This window comes from Coregonus clupeaformis, unplaced genomic scaffold (genome assembly GCF_020615455.1).
Source record: "Coregonus clupeaformis isolate EN_2021a unplaced genomic scaffold, ASM2061545v1 scaf1211, whole genome shotgun sequence".
NCBI lineage: Eukaryota > Metazoa > Chordata > Actinopteri > Salmoniformes > Salmonidae > Coregonus > Coregonus clupeaformis.
In genome coordinates, this window is record NW_025534665.1 from 111255 (window position 1) to 131422 (window position 20168).

At 43.0% G+C, this 20168-nt stretch overlaps 1 protein-coding gene across 2 annotated transcripts in view; it reads right to left on the reverse strand.

Moving 5' to 3' along the window:
- Window positions 1-269: 269 nt before the first annotated feature.
- clstn3 (calsyntenin 3) overlaps window positions 270-20168 on the reverse strand; it is a 32819-nt gene continuing 12920 nt past the window's right edge. For both annotated transcript variants that reach the window (XM_045217738.1, XM_045217739.1), the window contains 13 exons: window positions 18661-18846; window positions 17879-18166; window positions 15123-15235; window positions 14076-14235; window positions 10532-10591; window positions 10239-10387; window positions 9691-9839; window positions 5333-5559; window positions 3619-3780; window positions 3175-3320; window positions 2790-2925; window positions 2276-2460; window positions 270-2125 (listed from right to left, as the gene is read on the reverse strand). In XM_045217738.1, coding sequence (XP_045073673.1) covers window positions 1973-2125; window positions 2276-2460; window positions 2790-2925; window positions 3175-3320; window positions 3619-3780; window positions 5333-5559; window positions 9691-9839; window positions 10239-10387; window positions 10532-10591; window positions 14076-14235; window positions 15123-15235; window positions 17879-18166; window positions 18661-18846 — 2114 coding nt within the window. In that variant the 3' untranslated portion in view covers window positions 270-1972. The remainder of the gene's footprint in view (window positions 2126-2275; window positions 2461-2789; window positions 2926-3174; window positions 3321-3618; window positions 3781-5332; window positions 5560-9690; window positions 9840-10238; window positions 10388-10531; window positions 10592-14075; window positions 14236-15122; window positions 15236-17878; window positions 18167-18660; window positions 18847-20168) is intronic.

Genomic DNA, 20168 nt, shown 5'->3' on the forward strand with positions numbered 1-20168 from the left:
GCGTATCTTATTGCGCAAGGTATGAATGAACGCAAAGTCCAACAAATTTGTCCTGCTTTGTGCCAACATAATTTTCTGTCTCAAACTCAAAAACCCTAATTCTCATTATCTCAGGAGAGGAACGAAAATATAATCTGGTTATTCCTGAAATATGTAGGTTTTTACCAAGGAATTTATGTATTCTCTGAGACCATCCAAAAAGTACTCAGAAGATGGTAGTGATAGTGAAATCTTTTCAAATTGATTATTTGCTTTAAAAACAGGCAGCATTTAGACGTCATCAGAGTGTTTTATTATGAACTTTGAAATGTTTTCAGACAGTTATCAATAGCAATAATCTTCATAATCCATGTTATCATTGTATCAATAATTACAGTTAATGTCCCAATAGTAACCATAGTAATAATATAAGTAATTCATGTAATTTTTATTCCATTCTTAATATTACACTGAAAAACAACAGGCTTTATTTACTGACAGGTTTATCACTGCACATTGACACACAGACAGACAGCAATAAAACAGAGGGAGGAAGGGTGAAGGAGGGATGGAGGGAGGTGGTACATTCAATAAACCAAAGAGATGGTGGGGACCGGCATGAAAAGAAAAAGACAAGAGGGAAAGAGGAGATAAGGAAAAGAGAACGATTTGAGAATATTCTAGGGAGGTGTGAAAGAAGGAAGGTATGAGAGAGAAAGGTGAGAGAGGTGACAGAGTAGCTATTTATCACAATGTGCCCTCCATTTACTGTGATTCAGATATGAACAATATTTTTAATTACAACAATTCAACACACAAATGAATACACTCATCAAGCCAGGAATCATCATCCTTATTACCACTACTATTATTATTATTACTCGTATTCTGATGGTGTAACCTTAGAAATATACAATAGTTGGTCAAATGATAAAACAATATAATTGGTAATAAATAATATGTATATGCAGCTCCCTCTTTAAGAGTACAGACAGAGAGCAAGCGTTGACTGCAATAACAATAATATCAATAATTGTATGTACAGAAAATTTAATACAATCAAAACTGCCCAAGCTGAGCTGACATTCTGGATACAGCGGGTGTTGTGGTGTGTGTGTCGTTGTTGTAGTGAGGTTGTTACGAGAGCGGTGGGTGGTGAGAGTGCAATGGTGTGGTGGGGGTCACGGGGTTGTGGTAAGGGTCAGAGGTCACAGAGTGACATCACAAGGTTACTCTATGCCCTTATCGGCAGCTTGTTTGGTTGTCTTGTAAAACCTTACAATGAAAGGGTTCTACCAACCAATACGATTTTACATTTAAAAGTCTACCCTGACAAAAGGAAAGTTCTGAAAATCTACACTTTTGCGTGAACAATTTATTTTATCTAATTTAGCACATCACATACAGTATATGAAGCACGTCATACAGAGTATGTAAAAAAACGACTACATTAAATCTAGAGGTGTGTGGGATAGCGTCAGGATCAGGGCTTGTGTCTATGTGTGAGGGACCTACACAAGGCTGTGTGTGAATCGATTGCTTCAATACTCATTTTGTGTGGTGGCAAAGGTGTCTGAAGTGTGATATAGAGATAGTAAAACATATACAATCTTAACTTCACAACTAAGTTGTAGCCACGGTCTGGCCTGTGTCATTCAGACTTCCAGGACAATGTCGATTCCCTGTGAGTTAGGAATTAGTGCACCACATACAATTTTTGTTGGTTGTTTTGGTCAGGCGATTAGAGTATACTGTATATATTGTGCTGTAGAACATTTACGTGGTGAAAGATTCAATGCTCTGTTATTGGCTATAGATCACTAATGGTGCTGTGGTGTTGCGGTAATACAGTGTGCGTTTGAGTTTACATTCCATAGACTAGAGGTGTCAGCAGTTTTCGATATTTAAACGCGTTGAGAAGAGTGTGTGAGTGGCGAGACGTTTTGTGGTTTCCATAGTAATGGGTGCTTCCAGAGAGAGCGAGGCGATTGGCTTAGTAGCGACGGGGGTTGCTGTCTCTGCCCTCTTTCTTGATGATGATGATTCGCTGGTCGTCGTTGGCGTCATCGGGCGACTCTACCACTTCCTCGTCCTCCTCCCCCTCACCTTCGGTGTCGGCTGAGATGCCCATTCGAGACTCATAGGACTGAGAGAGAGAGTGAGAGTGAGCGAGACGAAGAGGAAGGGGATAAAATAATCATTAGAATCGTCTCTACTCTTAAACCAAACTCAAAACTTCCACACTGAAATAAATAAAAATATATTCTATTCCACAAAAACACGGTTAGAGCTTTACCTCCATGGGGTTGACGATGATGGTGAGGGCAGAGTCATCCCATTGGCCGCTATCCTCCTTAGACCCTCCCCTGGCGCCCTCACCACGGCGGTGGATGGAGCGGATTCGAAACACTCCCAGGATCACCATGATAACCAGGAAGCCCACGCACACCATGATGATGACTGTGGCCGCTCCTGGCACCACTGTCAGTGGAAAATAAGAGTTTTATATGAACCTTACAGCCACCATCCTGTCATTGATGTCAGTGACACTGCCATCTTGTGGTGAAAATGAACCTGTGAACATTGTAAAATGTGTATTTTTCAATCTCTATTTTGAGAGTGGATAGGGGATTTCCCAATAGAAATAAAAGGAGATGGTATAGAGACACCTTCATCTATCTGTTTGTATGTCTCTGGAACATTGAGCAAAACGGATGTACTCAGGAATATAGAGCATAGTTCTCCTGTAAAAGGTAAATCAAGCGAAAAAGGTCAACATTAATACTGTGGTAAATGAAGTGTGTATAAACCTGAGTTGTGGTGGGGGTTAGGCAGGGTGTGTCCGCTCAGCTCCCCAGAGTGGTGAGACGGGTGAAGGAACTGCTGTTGGGAGGCCAGGAGGTGAGACGGGTGGTACAGACTGTCCAGGGAGTGCAGGAAGTTCACCTGAGAGCAAGGATGGATGAATATATGGATGGACAGAGAGAGTGTGAGTGAAAGAGAGAGAAAAAGAAGAAAAGAAGCCTTGTCACAGAACCTCTTACTAACTGAACTAATGCTGGGCTCTCTCTCTACCCACCAAATGCTAGGTTAAAACCACTTAGCTAGTGCCCCAGTATTGTACACCCCATTGAAGCTTATTTGCTAACCAATTTTGGGTTAATTACGGCCTCTATGGTCAGTTAGATTAATTACCTCCAGTGTGAGCTCGTTGCTGGTGTATCTGCCATTCATCTCGGAGCAGGACAGACGGAACCGCCTCTCAAAGCGGGCCGAGCCTTTAGCCAGCCGGTAACGGACGGACCGAAGGACATCCTCATACACGGAGATGGACTCAGCTCCTAACAGAGAGAGAGAGAGAGAGATGATGAGAGGTGGAGAGTAGGAAGTTTAGGGGCATTTCAACACTGAGGAAACAGTAAGACGAAAATAAAATGCTAAAGTTTGTGAACATGAGATAGAGGTGCGATGCAATACGCAACATAGCCTTATGTGTAATTTCAAAACCTCAACTAATCACACCATGCTGAATTGACCCTTAAGTATTTATACTTGGAATATCGTTTTTCAATGGGAAAAGTTTAAACATAGCTGAAGTGGGTCTTTAAAATAAAACAGAATAGGGGAAATGAGCGGTACCTGTGATAGCGATGTAAGCAGTGGTGTTGATTATCTCCAGACCCCTCTCTCTCAGGGCATCCATGTCCATCAGGAGCTCCTCCCTCTCTGGGTTTAGCTCCTCCCCCAGGGGTTGGACCTCACAGCCGTCCAGAGTGTGGGCCACGGCGTCTGACATCAGAGCTGGGGGTCATGGGGGGAGAGAGAAGAACGGAGGAGAGAATGAGGAATTGAGAGAGGAGAGAGGGAGGGCAAAAGATGGAAAGAGGGGAAAGGCAGAGAGCAAAGCAGAGAAAAAAGGAAGACAGAGAGAGACAGAAAGAAGACAGTTAAAAGGAGGAACAATAAAAAAAAGAAACGGCACTATAATGACTGATTACCCAATCTTATAAAAATACAGATAAGGACGAGGGAACGCAGGGAACGGGTTAGGGCCGGGGGGGATTAAGTGGATAAGAAGGGACTATCCCATTATGGAGAGACAGAATAAAGTACATAATAGATTAGGTAGTGAGCCACAGATAAAGCATTGGCAGAGTCTATTTTCTCTGTTGCTACACAGCTTTATCAACTATGTCCTGACCTGAACAGACCCCATGCAGGAAGTGGCTCTTGTTACATAACCATCATCATCCTCATAACAGATACACACATAACGGGTGACAAACACAGATGTGGTGTGCTTCCTCTCCAATATACAGCCGTTGCACACATACATAGGGTTCTCACTTGGAGATGCACAAGGCAAAGCTAATAATAGTACTGGGTCTGTGTGGTCTCAGTTGGTATTCAAGCACACAAACATTGGGGGAAGTTAATGGGTGGAGGGGGGCTGGATCAGAGGTGAATATATGTATAGATGGATTAGCTGATGATGTGCACACTTCAATAGGGCAGAAGTCTGAGTTGATTCTGGATGGCCAGATAGCTACCAACAATGACAAAAAACTGCCATGTGGGGAATCGTAAGTGACTCATTTCAGCTAGTTCATCTTGTTATTCTTCTTGATACCGTGTCTTTTTTTTTTTGATGTTTTGATTGATTTCATGTCAATGCTAATATGGCTCAAATTCGCTAGCTAGCTAACCAACAACTGTAACAATGTATTTGAGAGACAACAAGTGCTCATTGGGCAAATGTTTTTATGTTTTCAATAAACATTGGAGACGGAATATAGTTAACATGTTGTCAACAATCTAAGCCAACCCAGTCTGTTTTGCCCCATAGTTGCGCATGTTGCAAAACAACCAATCTAAGAGGTAGGAAACATGTAGCCCAATTCAAATCTGATTTAGAAGAAAGACAGATCTTACGTCACATTCTGTGTCAGCAGACATATAATTAAGTAGCACTGCTAGTAAGTGGAAATAGTTTCAGGTGTAAGAAAAACAAGTGATCTGTAAGTTTGAGATCCATGCCTCAGCCCTGTATGACTATTGAAAACAGGCTGAGATCTGGGGTAGAATCTAAGTAAAATATGCACAGTTTGATTGATGATTTAATGTGTTCCGACACACTGAACACACTAAGTGGCAAAGACCAGACAATGGTCCATATGTAATCAGTTGTGCTCGCATAATTATTTTTAGAAGCATCAATCCGTGTGCAGTAGGTTTCCTTCCTACATAAAATGCTGGTAAAATGCTCTCAAAACGATTAGATTGATGTGATTGGAATGCACTAGTCTCTACCCCCGCATTGTAGTATTCATGGAAGGGCTCTTTCCTGGCTCACCTCCTCCCTCCATGCCCTGAGCGGCTGTGTTAACAGCATGAGACAGGGAGCACACGATCCTCAGCTCTGGGAAGAGGGGTACACCACGTGGGCCCTCGAATTCAGGCGCGGGGCGGGCCAGGTGGGGGCCGACACCAGACAGGGAGATCTGAGGGGCGTCAGGCTGAAGGACCACCAGGTAGCCCTCCAACTGCCTGAGGGTAAGACAACTCTCCTCATTGAAACACCTAGGGTGAAGAGAGGAAAGAGAGAGAGAGAGAGAGAGAGAACATGGTGGGGGGGGGGTGCAAATAGGGTACCAGTTATTCTCTCTAAGTAAACAGTTTTAGGACTTGATGATTAGCCAAATCAGGTGTGTTAGTGTTGGTCTAGGACAAAAGCCTGCACACACTGGGATTTCCAGGACCAGGATTGATAAAACCCTGGACTATATTATATTGCATGCAGTGTCTACAGTAGCTGATACTAATTCTGCCACTTTTCAGAAGCACTTTGAAATGGTATTATTATTTGGCGATTCAGCAGTTGATTTATGATTCAAGTGGTGCTTTGAGTTGTTTAGTGTGTGAGTGTTGGAACTGCAGTAATACTATCATCTCGTCCCCTGTAGCTCAGTTGGTAGAGCATGGCGTTTGCAGCGCCAGGGTTGTGGGTTCGTTTCCCACGGGGGCCAGTATGAAAAATGTATGCACTCACTAACTGTAAGTTGCTCTGGATAAGAGCGTCTGCTAAAATGACTAAAATGTAAAATGTAAATGTTTCAGTGAGCAGCTGCTATATCTGACTCTCCACAAGGGCCTGCTGTTCAGCCATCTGGTGGAACCGCTGACCTCAAATCAGTCTTATCTTTAAACACCATTAAAAAACATCCCCTCCAACTACTAACCGAGAATCATACTGAAGAACACACTAGAAAAGCAAACAACATCCTGACCTGGAATCGGACTAATCTTAAAAACACAAGCAAAAAAAATCCACATGACCCGAAAACAGATCTCAAAACAAGCATAAAAACACCACATCAATGTTGTACCTTAAATCCGACTAATCTTAAAAACACAACATTAAACGCAGCTATTTATGTAACTCTACTCCACAGGGTAAGATAATGAGGATTGTCTGTGGTTGCATCACTTCCTGTGATAGATCAGATGGAACAGATACTAAAGAACATAGATAGGTAGGACCTACATGCACTTCACAACGTGCATAAATATTTAAAATCGACAAAGTGGATAAAAAAGGACCCGTGTAGGCCTATGTGGTGCATTAACCCCAAAAATAGAAAAAATTTTCTGGTTATCCATGAAGTGAATACAATGTGCGATACACTGTGGCATGAAAATAAACTGTTTCAAGATTAGATGCTTCAACCGTGCTTCCTGTTACCCAAGGCTAGATTAACTGGTCGAGCAAAAGACCGGGACTCAAATATCAGCTGCAAATCAAGCTCCACTCCTTGCACAGGGATGATGTCATTCAACATACCAGTATATCCTTGTGCTCTGATACATTTGCTGAGTAAAAGTTTCAAGTTTTAATGTCACATGCAGAAGTACAGTGAAATGCCTTTCTTGCAAACTCAAAACCCAACAATGCAATAATCAATAACAATGTATTACTAGAAATAAGAATAGGAAATACACAATAAAGTAAGTAAGTAAGCAAGCATACTATATACAGGAAATATTTAAAAAGTCAGATCCAATACCATATTTACATGTGCAGGGATACTGGAGTGATGGCGGTAGATATGTATAGGGGTAAGGGGACTAGGCAACAGGATATAAGATAAACAGAGTAGAAGCAGCTTGTATGTGAGTGGGTGTGCAGGTGTGTAGAGTCAGCATAAATGTCTGTGCATATTATGTGTGAGTGAGAAAATTATGGAGTGAGTGTTTGTGTGTTGGAGTGACAGTGTGTGTGTGTGTAGGGCCCTGCGAGTGTGCATAGAGACAGTGCAAAGATTGAAATTAAAGGTAAATAAAAAAAGGTGTCTACATGTTCTTCCCCCAAGTTGTATAAGAACCTTAGAATAAATGAATGAATAAATTATTTCATTCATCATTAGCCTGGGTACCTGACGACCTTCAATTATCTTATGTTGTTAAACAATGGATAGACAATGAAAAATACCCAAAACGAGGCAGAAACAAACTGGCACCCAGGCTACATCACCATGGATGAAATACTCTGTCACAGAGAGGATAGGTTGTGGTGAATGAATGCCTTTAGAGATATGATACAAGTAACTGCGGACCAGAACATAAGTCAAAGATAAGATACCCCCAGTTTATAATGGCAGTTTGGGATGACGTCATTCATTTAACATCGTGCTCTTTCATACCATAGCATTCCTTATCAACTACTCTAGCCAAAGACCATGTTTATTGAGATCAATGTCCAATGAATAGCTCTCTTCCACTGAGCAGTCCTGGAAACCTGCACCCACAGCTCTGGAATACTGCTGCATTCATCGTGACATTATGTTTTACCTGCGCTGCCTCTTTTAACCCATATTTCTAGTTTATGTACACTAGCACTGTCAGTGTGTGTGCTAAAGTTACAAGTTTTAATGTCACGTGCACAAGTACAGCGAAATGCCTTTCCTTCAAGCTCCAAACCCAACAATGCCGTAATCAATATCAATGTAGTACTAAAAATAACATAAGGTAGAACAAAAACACACAAGAAATAAAAATAAGAAAAACAGCAAGAAAGTAAACTATATACATGGTCAGTTCCAGTACCATATTTACAATGTGCAGGGATACTGTAGTGATAGAGGTAGATATGTATAGGGGTAAGGTGACTAGGAATCAGGACATATGATAGCAGCGTATTTGATGATTGTATGTGAGTGTGTTTGCGTGTAGTCAGTATAAATGTGTGTGCATGTTATGTGTGTGAGCAAATTAAGTCAGTGTATGTGTGTGTGTGTGTGTGTGTGTGTGTTGGAGTGTCAGTGTGCATGAGTGTGTTGAGTCTTGTGAGTGTGCAGAGAGACAGTGCAAAAAAATTAAAAAAAATACAAGGCTCAACTCAGATAGTCCGTGTAGCCATTTTGTTAGCTATTGGCTTGGGGATAGAAGCTGTTCAGGAGCCTGTTGGTGTCAGACTTGATGCACCGGTACCGATGCCGTGCGGAAGCAGAGAGAACAGTCTATGGCTTGGGTGGCTGGAGTCTTTAACAATTTAACAACACCGCCTGATATAGAGGTCCTGGATGGCAGGGAGCTCGGCCCCAGTGATGTACTGGGCTGTCATCACCACCCTCCGTACCGCCATGCGATCGAGGGGGTTGCCATACCAAGCAGTGATGCAGCCAGTCAAGATGCTCTCAATGGTGCAGCTATATAACTTTTTGTGGATTTGAGGGCCCATGCCAAACCTTTTCAACCTCCTGAGGGGGAAAAGGTGCTGTCGCACCTTCTTCACGAATGTGAGCGTGTGTGTGGACCATTTTAAGTCCTTAGTGATTCGGACACTCTCGACCCGCTCCACTGCAGCCCTGTCGATGTGGATGGGTCCACAATCAGCTCCTTGGTCTTACTGACGTTGAGGGAGAGGTTGTTGTCCCGGCACCACACTGCTAGGCCACTGACCTCCTCCCTGTAGGCTTTCTCATCGTCGCCGGTGATCAGGCCTACCACCGCCGTGTTGTTAGCAAACTTGATAATGGTGTTGGATAATCGTGGGTGAACAGGGAGTACAGGAGGGGACTAAGCACGCACCCCTGAGGGGCCCCCGTGTTGAGGGTCAGTGTGGCGGAGGTGATGTTGCCTACCCTCACCACCTGGGGTCAGCCAGCCAGGAAGTCCAGGATCCAGTTGCAGAAGGAGGTGTTCAGTCCCAGGGTCCTAAGCTTGGTTTCGAGCTTGGAGGGGACAATGGTGTTGAACGCTGAGCTGTAGTCAATGAACAGCATTCTCACATAGGTATTCCTCTTAAGTGGGTAAGGGCAGTGTGGAGTGCAATTGAGATTGCGTCATCTATGGATCTGTTGGGGCAGTATGCAAATTGGAGTGGGTCTAGGGTGTCTGGGATGATGGCGTTCTACAGGATGGTAGACATTGTGGCATGAAGCCTTAGAGTTCTTGCGAACAGGAATGATGGTGATCAGCTTAAGACATGTGGGGATTAGAGACTGGGACAAGGAGAGGCTGAAAATGACCGTGAATATGCCTGCCATCTGTTCTGCGCATGCTCTGAGAATACGCCCTGGAAATGTCCGGCTCCGCCTTGCGACAAGTTGACCTGATTAAAGACCTTACTCACGTCGGCCTCGGAGAGCGAGATCACTTAGGCCTCTGTGTGTGTGAGTGTGTGTGTGTACATGCACGTGTGTGTGCGTGTACCTGAGGGAGGTGGTCAGTTTGAGTGGCCTGACTCCAGGGGTGGCGAAGCGGAGAGAGTTCCTGTAGGTGACCTGTTGCACAGCCCTGTTGAAGCTCTCAATGTCATCACCCTCCAGAACCAGCACAGACTGACTGGGGTTCACATGCACCTAAAAGGTCAAAGGTCAAGAGTTCATGCTCCGAGGTCGCACACCCCTCATAGTCACACACATAGTTAATTCTGGCTATGTATTCTCTTTATGTATTTCATCGGTACCACCGTTTTGGGACTTCAGTTTTGATTGACTTGTGAACGTGCACAGAAAAATATTATGCAGTAGACTCCATATACATCAGGGGGAAACTAACCCTTTGTAAACAATCATCTGAGTAGGACATATAGCAGTGGTTAAAAAAACGTTAGGGTGCCATGACCTATCAAACCCTCTAGATGAAGAAAATAAAAATTCTGGTCGTCAAAGCCCACTCTTAAGCCTTAACCAAGTGAAACTGTCCACCATTTTGGAGACAGTGATCTATAGGACTCCTCTACAGTAGGGTGAGGTTACCTTCATGCCTGAGCCCAAGGTCTCTAGGTCTCCAAAGTCCAGCCCCTCCCTGCAGGCGTACAGACACTCCACCACACTGTGGGGCTCCACACTCCCTGGACGCACCGTCACCCCTGACAACAGGCCACGGTAACCACCCACGTACTTCCCTAAGAACCAGCAACAAAATGAACACAGTCAACACACACAAACAGATGAACACCCACACACAGGCTTACACAGACATATACGCGCATGCACGGACACGCACACACAGACACACACACACACATCGTAAAAACAAATGAAGTCACCTGTGTCTTTCCACTCAGGGATGGTGTTGTTAAGGATGTCCTTCTGTTTATCTTCTGTCTCTGTGGCGAGAAAAGAAGAAAGGTTAAAGGCCCCATGCAGTCGTTTTTATATAAAATTATTTCTGGGTAACAATTAAGTACCTTACTGTAATATATTTCCATTAAAATGGGGGGGAATCATTTTTAGCAACAACAAAAAAATGTCTGGGAGTGGTCTGAGTGGGGAGGGGAAAACTGAAAACTAGCTGTTGGCAGAGAGGTTTGGAACTCTATTTGTTATTGGTCTATTAACCAATTTACTGCATAGTGATATAACCATGGAAAGCCGAAACTCCCGCCCATGCAAACCTGCTGATTAAAAGGTCCTGTGTAGATTGTATTTTTAAAAAGCAACTATCAGGAAATAACACTGATAATTTATTTTTACTCGTTTACGGTGTTAGTTTCATCAGCTGTTGTAAAATATTATTTATACAACGGGTGGGTCTAATCCTGAATGCTGATTGGTTAAAACCGCATTCCAGCCGGTGTCTATTCCACAAATTACCACCGGCTAAATATATGACGTTAAAATGCCTATTTACTCTGTTCCATCTGACGCACGCAATCCACTGTCTCATCAGCCCAGCCAGGCAATTTATAAACTTGATCTCCATTATAAAAAGCATCTAGACATTATGTAACATTTCTTTTAGACTAACATTTAGTTTTCCACAGCGGAGATTTGTATAAACCTTGCTGCCTCCCTCCGAAATTTGCAACATTGTTTCAATATTCAAATTCGATCTCCAGCTGTCCCATAGTAATGAACGTGTCGGGAGTCGGGATGAGACATACAGGCAGGCAGTTCTTCTCAGCCAGTCGAAATCATGAATCAGCTGGCATAATTTTTATGGATATATACAAAGAAATGTCAATTGAAAAAAAGAAAACGAAACAAAGTGCAGGTAGTTTGCAGTCTTTCCAGCTTCAGTTTGAAGTGATTGTGTTAGCTGTGTTGTTGGCTAGCTCCTCTGAACAACAGTGTCCTGACGAGTAAGCACGTTTTCTATGCCAGGCGAAATCGTGCCTCATTAGCTCATTGCTATGAATGTATCCAAATAAATGTCACTAGAAAACAACTTAAACAAATGCAAATGCGGCTACTTTGCTGTTATTCTGGCTGCACTTTTTGACGTGAATGTAAGTTAGCCGTAGTTGGCTTGCTAGCAAGCAAGGGATAAGAACGTTGCCAGCCAGAATGGCAATGGAACATTTAGAACGAATGTCCATAGATACAGAACAAAAAGACCGAACGACTGGGTCGCGTCCATAGATACAGAACAAAAAGACTGAACGACTGGTCACGTCCATAGATACAGAACAAAAAGACAGATAGAACGAACGACCACTCGGCTTGGGTAGCAACCCTAGATTTGTGTCGGGACTATATTTTGTGGAAGGATCAAATAGTATGAATACATTCACCAAAATAAGCAAGAGAGGAGGTGTGGAAAAAGAGAATGAGAGAGAGGAGTGATGAGGAGTAAAAGAACAGAATAAGAAGGAAGATAGAAAATAAACGTGTAAGTCTGACAAAGGTGTGTCATACCCTCATTATCTCCCAGCAGCTGGTTACCACACAGGCAGTAGCCATGAATGTGTGTGTGAGTGTATTTCCAGTGCTAATTGGCAGACAGTGTGTCCCATTTTAGCGATTAGCGCTGGTGTAACTGGCAGGCTAACCGTCTGGCCTGCCTGTTGTTCTGTTAGCCTAAATAATTGATAAGTCAGTGATATTAATAGCGTATGGAGAGGCAGTCAGAGCATCTCACATAAATATAATTAGGTGAATGAGGGAAATGCCATGCTTTTCTGTGTCAGATGGCGTGTGTGTATGTGTACAGTGCCTTGCAAAAGTATTCAGACCCCTTGGATTTCTTCACATTTTATTGTGCTACAAAGTGGGATTAAAATGGATTTAATTGTCATTTATGTCAACAATCTACACAAAATACTCTCAAGTGAAAGTGGAAGATTTTTATTTTTATAAATAGAAAATGTATAACTAAAATATAGTCGTGGCATAAGTATTCAGCCCCTTGGCCTAATTAGGAGTACAATTTGGCTTAACAAATCACATAATAAGTTACATGGACTGTGAAATAATAGAGGTTGACATGATTTTTGAATGACTAACCCTTCCTCTGTCTCCCATACATACAACATCTGTATGGTCCTTCAGTCAAGTATTGAATTTCAAGCACAGATTGAACTACAAAGACCAGGAAGCTTTTGAAAGCCTCATAAAGAAGGGCAGTGATTGGTAGATGGGTAACTATAACAAATCAGACATTGAATATCTCTTTAAGCATGGTCAAGTTAATAATTATGATGTGAATTATACACTGAGTATACCAAACATTAGGAACTCAGGGAGCTGAATACTTATGCAACGACTATATTTTAGTTATTTCATTTCTATTAATCTTTAAAACATTTTAGAATTTTTCTTCCACTTTAACGTTACAATATTTTGTGTAGACTGTTGACATAATTAAATACATTTGAGTCCCACTTTGTAACACAATAACATTTGAAGAAATCCAAGGGGTCTGAATACTTTTGCAAGGTACTGTACGTTTGTGTGTGTGTGTGTGTGTGTGTGCGCGCGTATGTGTTGTGCGTTGCTTTCATTGGTGTGCTGGAACATTTGGTTCTATGAACTCTTCCATTTGCAGAAGAACGTGAACTGGGACAACTCCCCAAAATGTATTTTTGGGGCAGGCGTTGCTCTTTTGAAATCTTGTAATCTATTCAAGAAATGTATTGCCAAAGCAATATATTCCATTGTCTATTGTGGTACATTATTGTGATCTTTTCCTTGCCATGTTCTCATCAACTACCACTCATTAGCAAGACTTTACATTACATAGGCATCAATCCAGGGTGTCTATAGAATAATATGTTATTAGTTTTCCAACTGGTAGTTACTCTAGTATAGGACCTCTGTAATGTAAAGTGTGGCCCACTTAGGCATCCTTCACTGGCTGACAAGGTCTTCAATGCAGTGTAAGGTTTAACCGTTCTATGCAGTGTAAGGTTTAACCACAGTTTCTAAAGCCAGAGGCGCAACATCGCAACACTTCCGGTAACACTTGCGAAACAGACCAAACAGACCAGGCCGGGGTTTGGGGTATGAGAAGTCAATGAGAGAAGTGAAACATTCTTCCTTAGTTGTTTATTTTCTCGAAATCTAAAGACACAACCTAGATTCGAGCCAATATCTTAAGTAGTTGAACATGTTTTTACTCCAAACTCGTGAAAGTGACAAACTGAAACGTTTGAACTTTTGTGAAAAACAACTTTATATCGAAGGAGTGCCTTTGATTCGCGCAGATTCGGTGCCAGACGACTGTTAGACCCGATAACGCGTTTCTACGCATGAGCTTAGCTAGCCAACGTCGCCATGACATCGCCTACAAGTGTGATCGGGGATTTCTATTGGAGAAGCAGTTTTAGCCTATCTTCATACTGTACTGTCTTTGGTTAAACCAATCGTTACCCCAGCAGGCGCCAATGACCAGTCGCTGTCGTGGGGCAGGGTTGGGTATAGCTCCGTTGTCGTGGATGAGGGCGGGGTCGAAGGTGACTCCATCCACATACAGTGTCACAGAGGGGAACTGGACACTGAGGGACAGGTGATGCCACTCGCTGTCACACACCTAGCGAGGAAAGAAGGACATGGAGACACGATAGGTCAGAGGTCAAGAAACAGCTGAACACTTGGGTTGTGTACAGCAGACACAAAACATTATTATAAATCTACTAGATATGCTACATGAATTTATCCCATACAATATCTAAATGTTTTATCCCTTTTGTTTCTACTGAACACTACCCATGACCACAGACTGAGCACTGTAACAATTATTGTCGCAGAAGAGAGACAGATAAAGAGGTAAAGAGAGACAGAGGGATTTGCCAAATCTTATCTGTATCAGCCTGGCCCTATATAATCCTACCCAGTTTAAGCTGTCTGCGACCAGTAACCCCAGCCAAAACCACTTAGTTCCCCCCTCCAACCTCTTCCCAAAACCGCACAACCCTACCATCCCCTTATCCCCTCTGTCCCTCATTCAAATCCTATTCTTCCCAATCCCCCTGCTTCTTGTGCATTCCCATAGTTATGAACTCCTCCAAGGGAAATATCCTAGCCTAGTGGTTAGAGCATTGCGACAGTAACCGAAAGGTTGCTTGTTTGAATAACCCCGGGTGCCGATGATGTCGATTAAGGTAGCCCCCCGCACATCTCTGATTCAGAGGGGTTGGGCTTAAATGCGGAAGACACATTTAGGTTGAATGCATTCAGTTGTGCAACTGACTAGGTATCCCCTTTCCCTTGTAGCTAGCGAGTCTGCCTTGGGATCAGGCGCCCTGGGTTCGAACCCTACTTAATGCAGTTGTCTTAAAAATAAATCAATACAATTGCAACTGGCATCAAGTGAGCGTTGGCCTTTTTGAATGGCTCTTTGGCTTATAGCACTCCTTCTAGCAACTGTTTATTGAAGAAAATCTGTTCCACCCTCATCCAGCAGCATTCCCATTGTACCTGCTCCAGTTTCCAGAGGAATTTCACGGGCCGCGCAGCGGAGACGTCGGGCCAGTAGAAGAGAGAGAGACGGCAGCCGTGAACGGAGAGAGAGTAGTGAGAGAAGGAGTCATCTGAGGAACAGAGAGAGGAGATTGGCAGTCAGTAGACACAAAACAGCATTTGAGACAAAACATGCAGATGGAATATGAGACACAGGCAGTGCATCCCACAGCAAAAAGGCTTTTCATATGTCCTTGCCATAGACTTCATAGAATTAGACTGAAGCAGAGCCATATAGGTGCAGTATACATAGCCGTGGGAAGTAGGGAAGCCGTGAAAAATCAGAAGAAAATAAAATACAGTACCAGTCAAAAGTTTTAGAACACCTACTCATTCAAGGGTTTTTCTTTATTTTTACTATTTTCTACATTGTAGAAACTCTTGGCATTCTCTCAACCAGCTTCATGAGGTAGTCACCTGAAATGCATTTCAATTAACAGGTGTGCCTTGTTAAAAGTTAATTTACGGAATTTATTTCCTTCTTAATGCATTTGAGCCAATCAGTTGTGTTGTGACAAAGTAGGGGTGGTATACAGAAGATAGCCCTATTTGGTAAAAGACCAAGTCCATATTATGGCAAGAACAGCTCAAATAAGCAAAGAGAAGCGACAGTCCATTACTTTAAGACATGAAAGTTAGTCAATCCGGAAAATGTCAAGAGCTTTCTTCAAGTGCAGTCGCAAAAACCATCAAGCAATATGATGAAACTGGCTCGCATGAGGACCGCCACAGGAAAGGAAGACCCAGAGTTACCTCTGCTGCAGAGGATAAGTTCATTAGAGTTACCTGCCTCAGAAATTGCAGCCCAAATAAATGCTTCACAGAGTTCAAGTAACGGACACATCTCAAAATCAACTGTTCAGAGGACACAGCGTGAATCAGGCCTTCATATTTGGTAGCTATCCAGAGCGACTTACAGTTAGTGGTGCATAATTTATTTTTTTTAACTAGTGGGAATCGAAACAACCTGGCATGCAACGAGCTTACCAACTGAGCTACATGGGCCCATGGTCAAATTGCTGCAAAGAAACCACTACTAAAGGACACCAATAAGAAGAAGAGACTTGCTTGGGCCAAGAAACAAGAGCAAAGGACATTAGACCGGTGGAAATCAGTCCTTTGGTGTGATGAGTCCAAATTTGAGATTTTTGGTTCCAACCGCCGTGTCTTTGTGAGACGCAGAGTAGGTGAACGGATAGAAAGTAAAAGTGAGTCGCCCAGTAAAATACTACTTGAGTAAAAGTCTAAAAGTACTTGCTTTCAAATATACTTAATTATCAAAAGTAAATGTCATTGCAAATATTTACTTAAGTACCAAACGTAAAAGTATAAATCATTTCCAATTGATTATATTAACCAAACGGCACAATTTTCTTGTTTTTGTTCATTTACGGATAGCCAGGGGCACACTCTAACTCTCAGACATAATTTGAAAACGAAGCATTTGTGTTTAGTGAGTCCGCCAGATCAGCGGCAGTAGGGATGACCAGGGATGTTCTCTTGATACAGTTGAAGTCGGAAACAGGTACAAAAGTATCTATATCCACAGTAAAACAAGTCCTATATCGACATAACCTGAAAGGCCGCTCAGCAAGGAAGAAGCCACTGCTCCAAAACCACTATAAAAAAGCCAGACTACGGTTTGCAACTGCACATGGTGACAAAGATCGTACTTTTTGGAGAAATGTCCTCTGGTCTGATGAAACAAAAATAGAACTGTTTGGCCATAATGACCATTGTTATGTTTGGAGGAAAAAGGTGGTGCTTGCAAGCCGGAGAACACCATCCCAACCGTGAAGCACGGGGGTGGCAGCATCATGCTGTGGGGGTGCTTTGCTGCAGGTGGGACTGGTGCACTTCACAAAATAGATGGCATCATGAGGAAGGAAAATGATGTGGATATATTGAAGCAACATCTCAAGACATTAGTCAAAAAGTTAAAGCTTGGTCGCAAATGGGTCTTCCAAATGGACAATGACCCCAAGCATACTTCCAAAGTTGTGGCAAAATGGCTTAAGGATAACAAAGTCAAGGTATTGGAGTGGCCATCACAAAGCCCTGACCTGAATCCTATAGAAAATGTGTGGGCAGAACTGAAAAAGCGTGTGCGAGCAAGGAGGCCTACAAACCTGACTCAGTTACACCAGCTCTGTCAGGAGGAATGGGCCAAAATTCACCCAACTTATTGTGGAACGCTTGTGTAAGGCTACCCGAAACGTTTACCCAAGTTAAACAATTTAAAGGCAATGCTACCAAATACTAATTGAGTGCATGTAAACTTCTGACCCACTGGGAATGTGATGAAAGAAATAAAAGCTGAAATAAATCATTCTCTCTACTATTATTTTGATATTTCACATTCTTAAAATAAAGTGGTGATCCTAACTGACCTAAGACAGGGAATTTTTACTAGGATTAAATGTCAGGAATTGTGAAAAACTGAGTTAAAATGTATTTGGCTAAGGTGTATGTAAACTTCCGACTTCAACTGTAAGTGCGTGAATTTGACAATTTTCCTGTCCTGCTAAGCATTCAAAATGTAATGAGTACTTTTGGGGGACAGGAAAAATGTATGGAGTAAAAAGTATATTATTTTCTTTAGTGAAGTAAAAGTAGTCAAAAATATAAATAGTAAAGTAAAGTACAGATACCCCAAAACACGACTTAAGTAGTACTTTAAAGTAGTTTTACTTTGACTGACAGTTGTGACTGACCATTCTTGACAGTACTGCAGACGATAGTCTCCTCCTCCCTGCGGTTTCCTCTGGCCTGATTAGTCGGAGGCTGGGTGTTGATCCCACCCCTTCGCATCCACAGCTGGAGGGTAAAATGGTCTCCAGATACGGCCGCGGCAACAGAGTCAGGAACCACGGCAATGTGGGTGGAGCCATTGAAGGAGAACACCAGGGACGAATCAGAAGAAGGGAGGGTGGGCAAGGCTGAGGTCCAATTGGCTGCTGGGGACGGGGGCGGGAGTAAGTCCACTTCACCTCTCACAGCACCTGGTGAGACAGGAGACAGGAGTGAAATCATGAATGACATACTGTACAACCCTAGCCTTGGTAAAGGCCTTAGAAGCATTGAATCTTTTGGGAATCTCTGTGGTTAGTGTGCTTGTTTCAGGATGGGAGTTCAAACCCCCCTTTTGACTCACTCCAAAGTTGCTGCATTACTCTACTTACTATCTCTAAACACCCAATTGAATGACCTTTGGACTCATTAAATGTAAGCTGATATTGTGAGCTCAATAAATATCAGGGCCTGTACTTTCCCGAAATGCAAGACTATTACTTTATTACATTTATGCACAAATGCCACAAATGCGAGGTCTTTTTATGCTTATGTGACAAATAGGGCTAAAACCTATGTGACTTGAGCATGCTCCATTCCAATCTTCAAATAATTAATGCATTGATATTTGTGTGAAGATTTTAAGTCACACATTATCCCAAAGATTGAGTCCATCATGAATAGCCCAGACTCAAGCAGCACTCACCACAGAGTCTGCGTACTGATCGGTCTGAGTAGCTGTCCCGGTCACAGCCCTTCCCAATATGGCCAGTCTGCAGCTCTACGGTGGCCTGGATGTTCCACACAGTCTCTTCGCAGGTCTCCAGGTGCAAACTGGGGAACAGGGGAATGCTGCCTGACCCGGGGGTATACTCTACCCGCTTCGACCAGCCTGAAAACCAACAGAGAAAATAAAACATCTAAATACAGTGCATTCGGAAAGTATTCAGACCCCTTGACATTTTCAGCCTTATTAAAAAATGAATTAAATTACAAATGTTCCTCATCAATCTACACACAATACCCCATAATGACAAAGCAAAAACAGGTTTAAGAAAATGTGTGCAAATAATAAAATAAAATAAACAAAAAATAAAAGTATTCAGACCCTTTGCTATGAGATTCGAAATTGAGCTCAGGTGCATACTGTTTCCATTTATCATCCTTGAGATATTTCTACAACTTGATTGGAGTCCACCTGTGGTAAATTCAATTGATTGGACACGATTTGGAAAGGCACAAACCGGTCTATATAAGGTCCCACAGTTGACAGTGCATGTCAGAGCAAAAACCAAGCCATAAGGTCGAAGGAATTGTCCGTAGAGCTCCGAGACAGGATTGTGTCAAGGCACAGATCTGGGGAAGGGTACCAAAACATTTCTGCAGCATTGAAGGTCCCCAAAAACACAGTGGCCTCCATCATTCTTAAATGGAAGAAGTTTGGAACCACCAAGACTCTTCCTAGAGCTGGCCGCCCGGCTAAACTGAGCAATCGGGGGAGAAGAGCCTTGGTAAGGGAGGTGACCAAGAACCCGATCGTCACTCTAACAGAGCTCCAGAGTTCCTCTGTGGAGATGGGAGAACCTTCCAGAAGGACAACCATCTCTGCAGCACTCCACCAATCAGGCCTTTATGGTAGAGTGGCCAGACGGAAGCCACTCCTCAGTAAAAGGCACAGGCTGCTTGGAGTTTGGCAAAAGCCACCTAAAGGACTCTCAGACCATGAGAAACAAGATTCTCTGGTCTGATGAAACCAAGATTGAACTCTTTGGCCTGAATGCCAAGTGTCACGTCTGGAGGAAACCTGGCACTATCCCTACGATGAAGCATGGTGGTGGCAGCATCATGCTGTGGGGATGTTTTTCGGCGACAGGGACTGGGAGACTAGTCAGGATCGAGGGAAAGATGAACGGAGCAAAGTACAGAGAGATCCTTGATGAAAACCTGCTCCAGAGCGCTCAGGACCTCAGACTGGGGCGAAGGTTCACCTTCCAACAGGACAATGACCCTAAGCACACAGCCAAGACAACGCAGGAGTGGGTTTCTGTGGTGGTGGGGTAGCCAGCGGAAAATACAGAGCGTAGGTGTTGGTAATGTTCTTTAGTTGCGCTGTGATTGGCTCAGTGTTCTGTCATTCATGGGGACACTACGTCACCGCAAAATCTACGGGGAGAGCTCGAAAATTCAAGCCCCTTGGGTGCTGCCATAGATTTA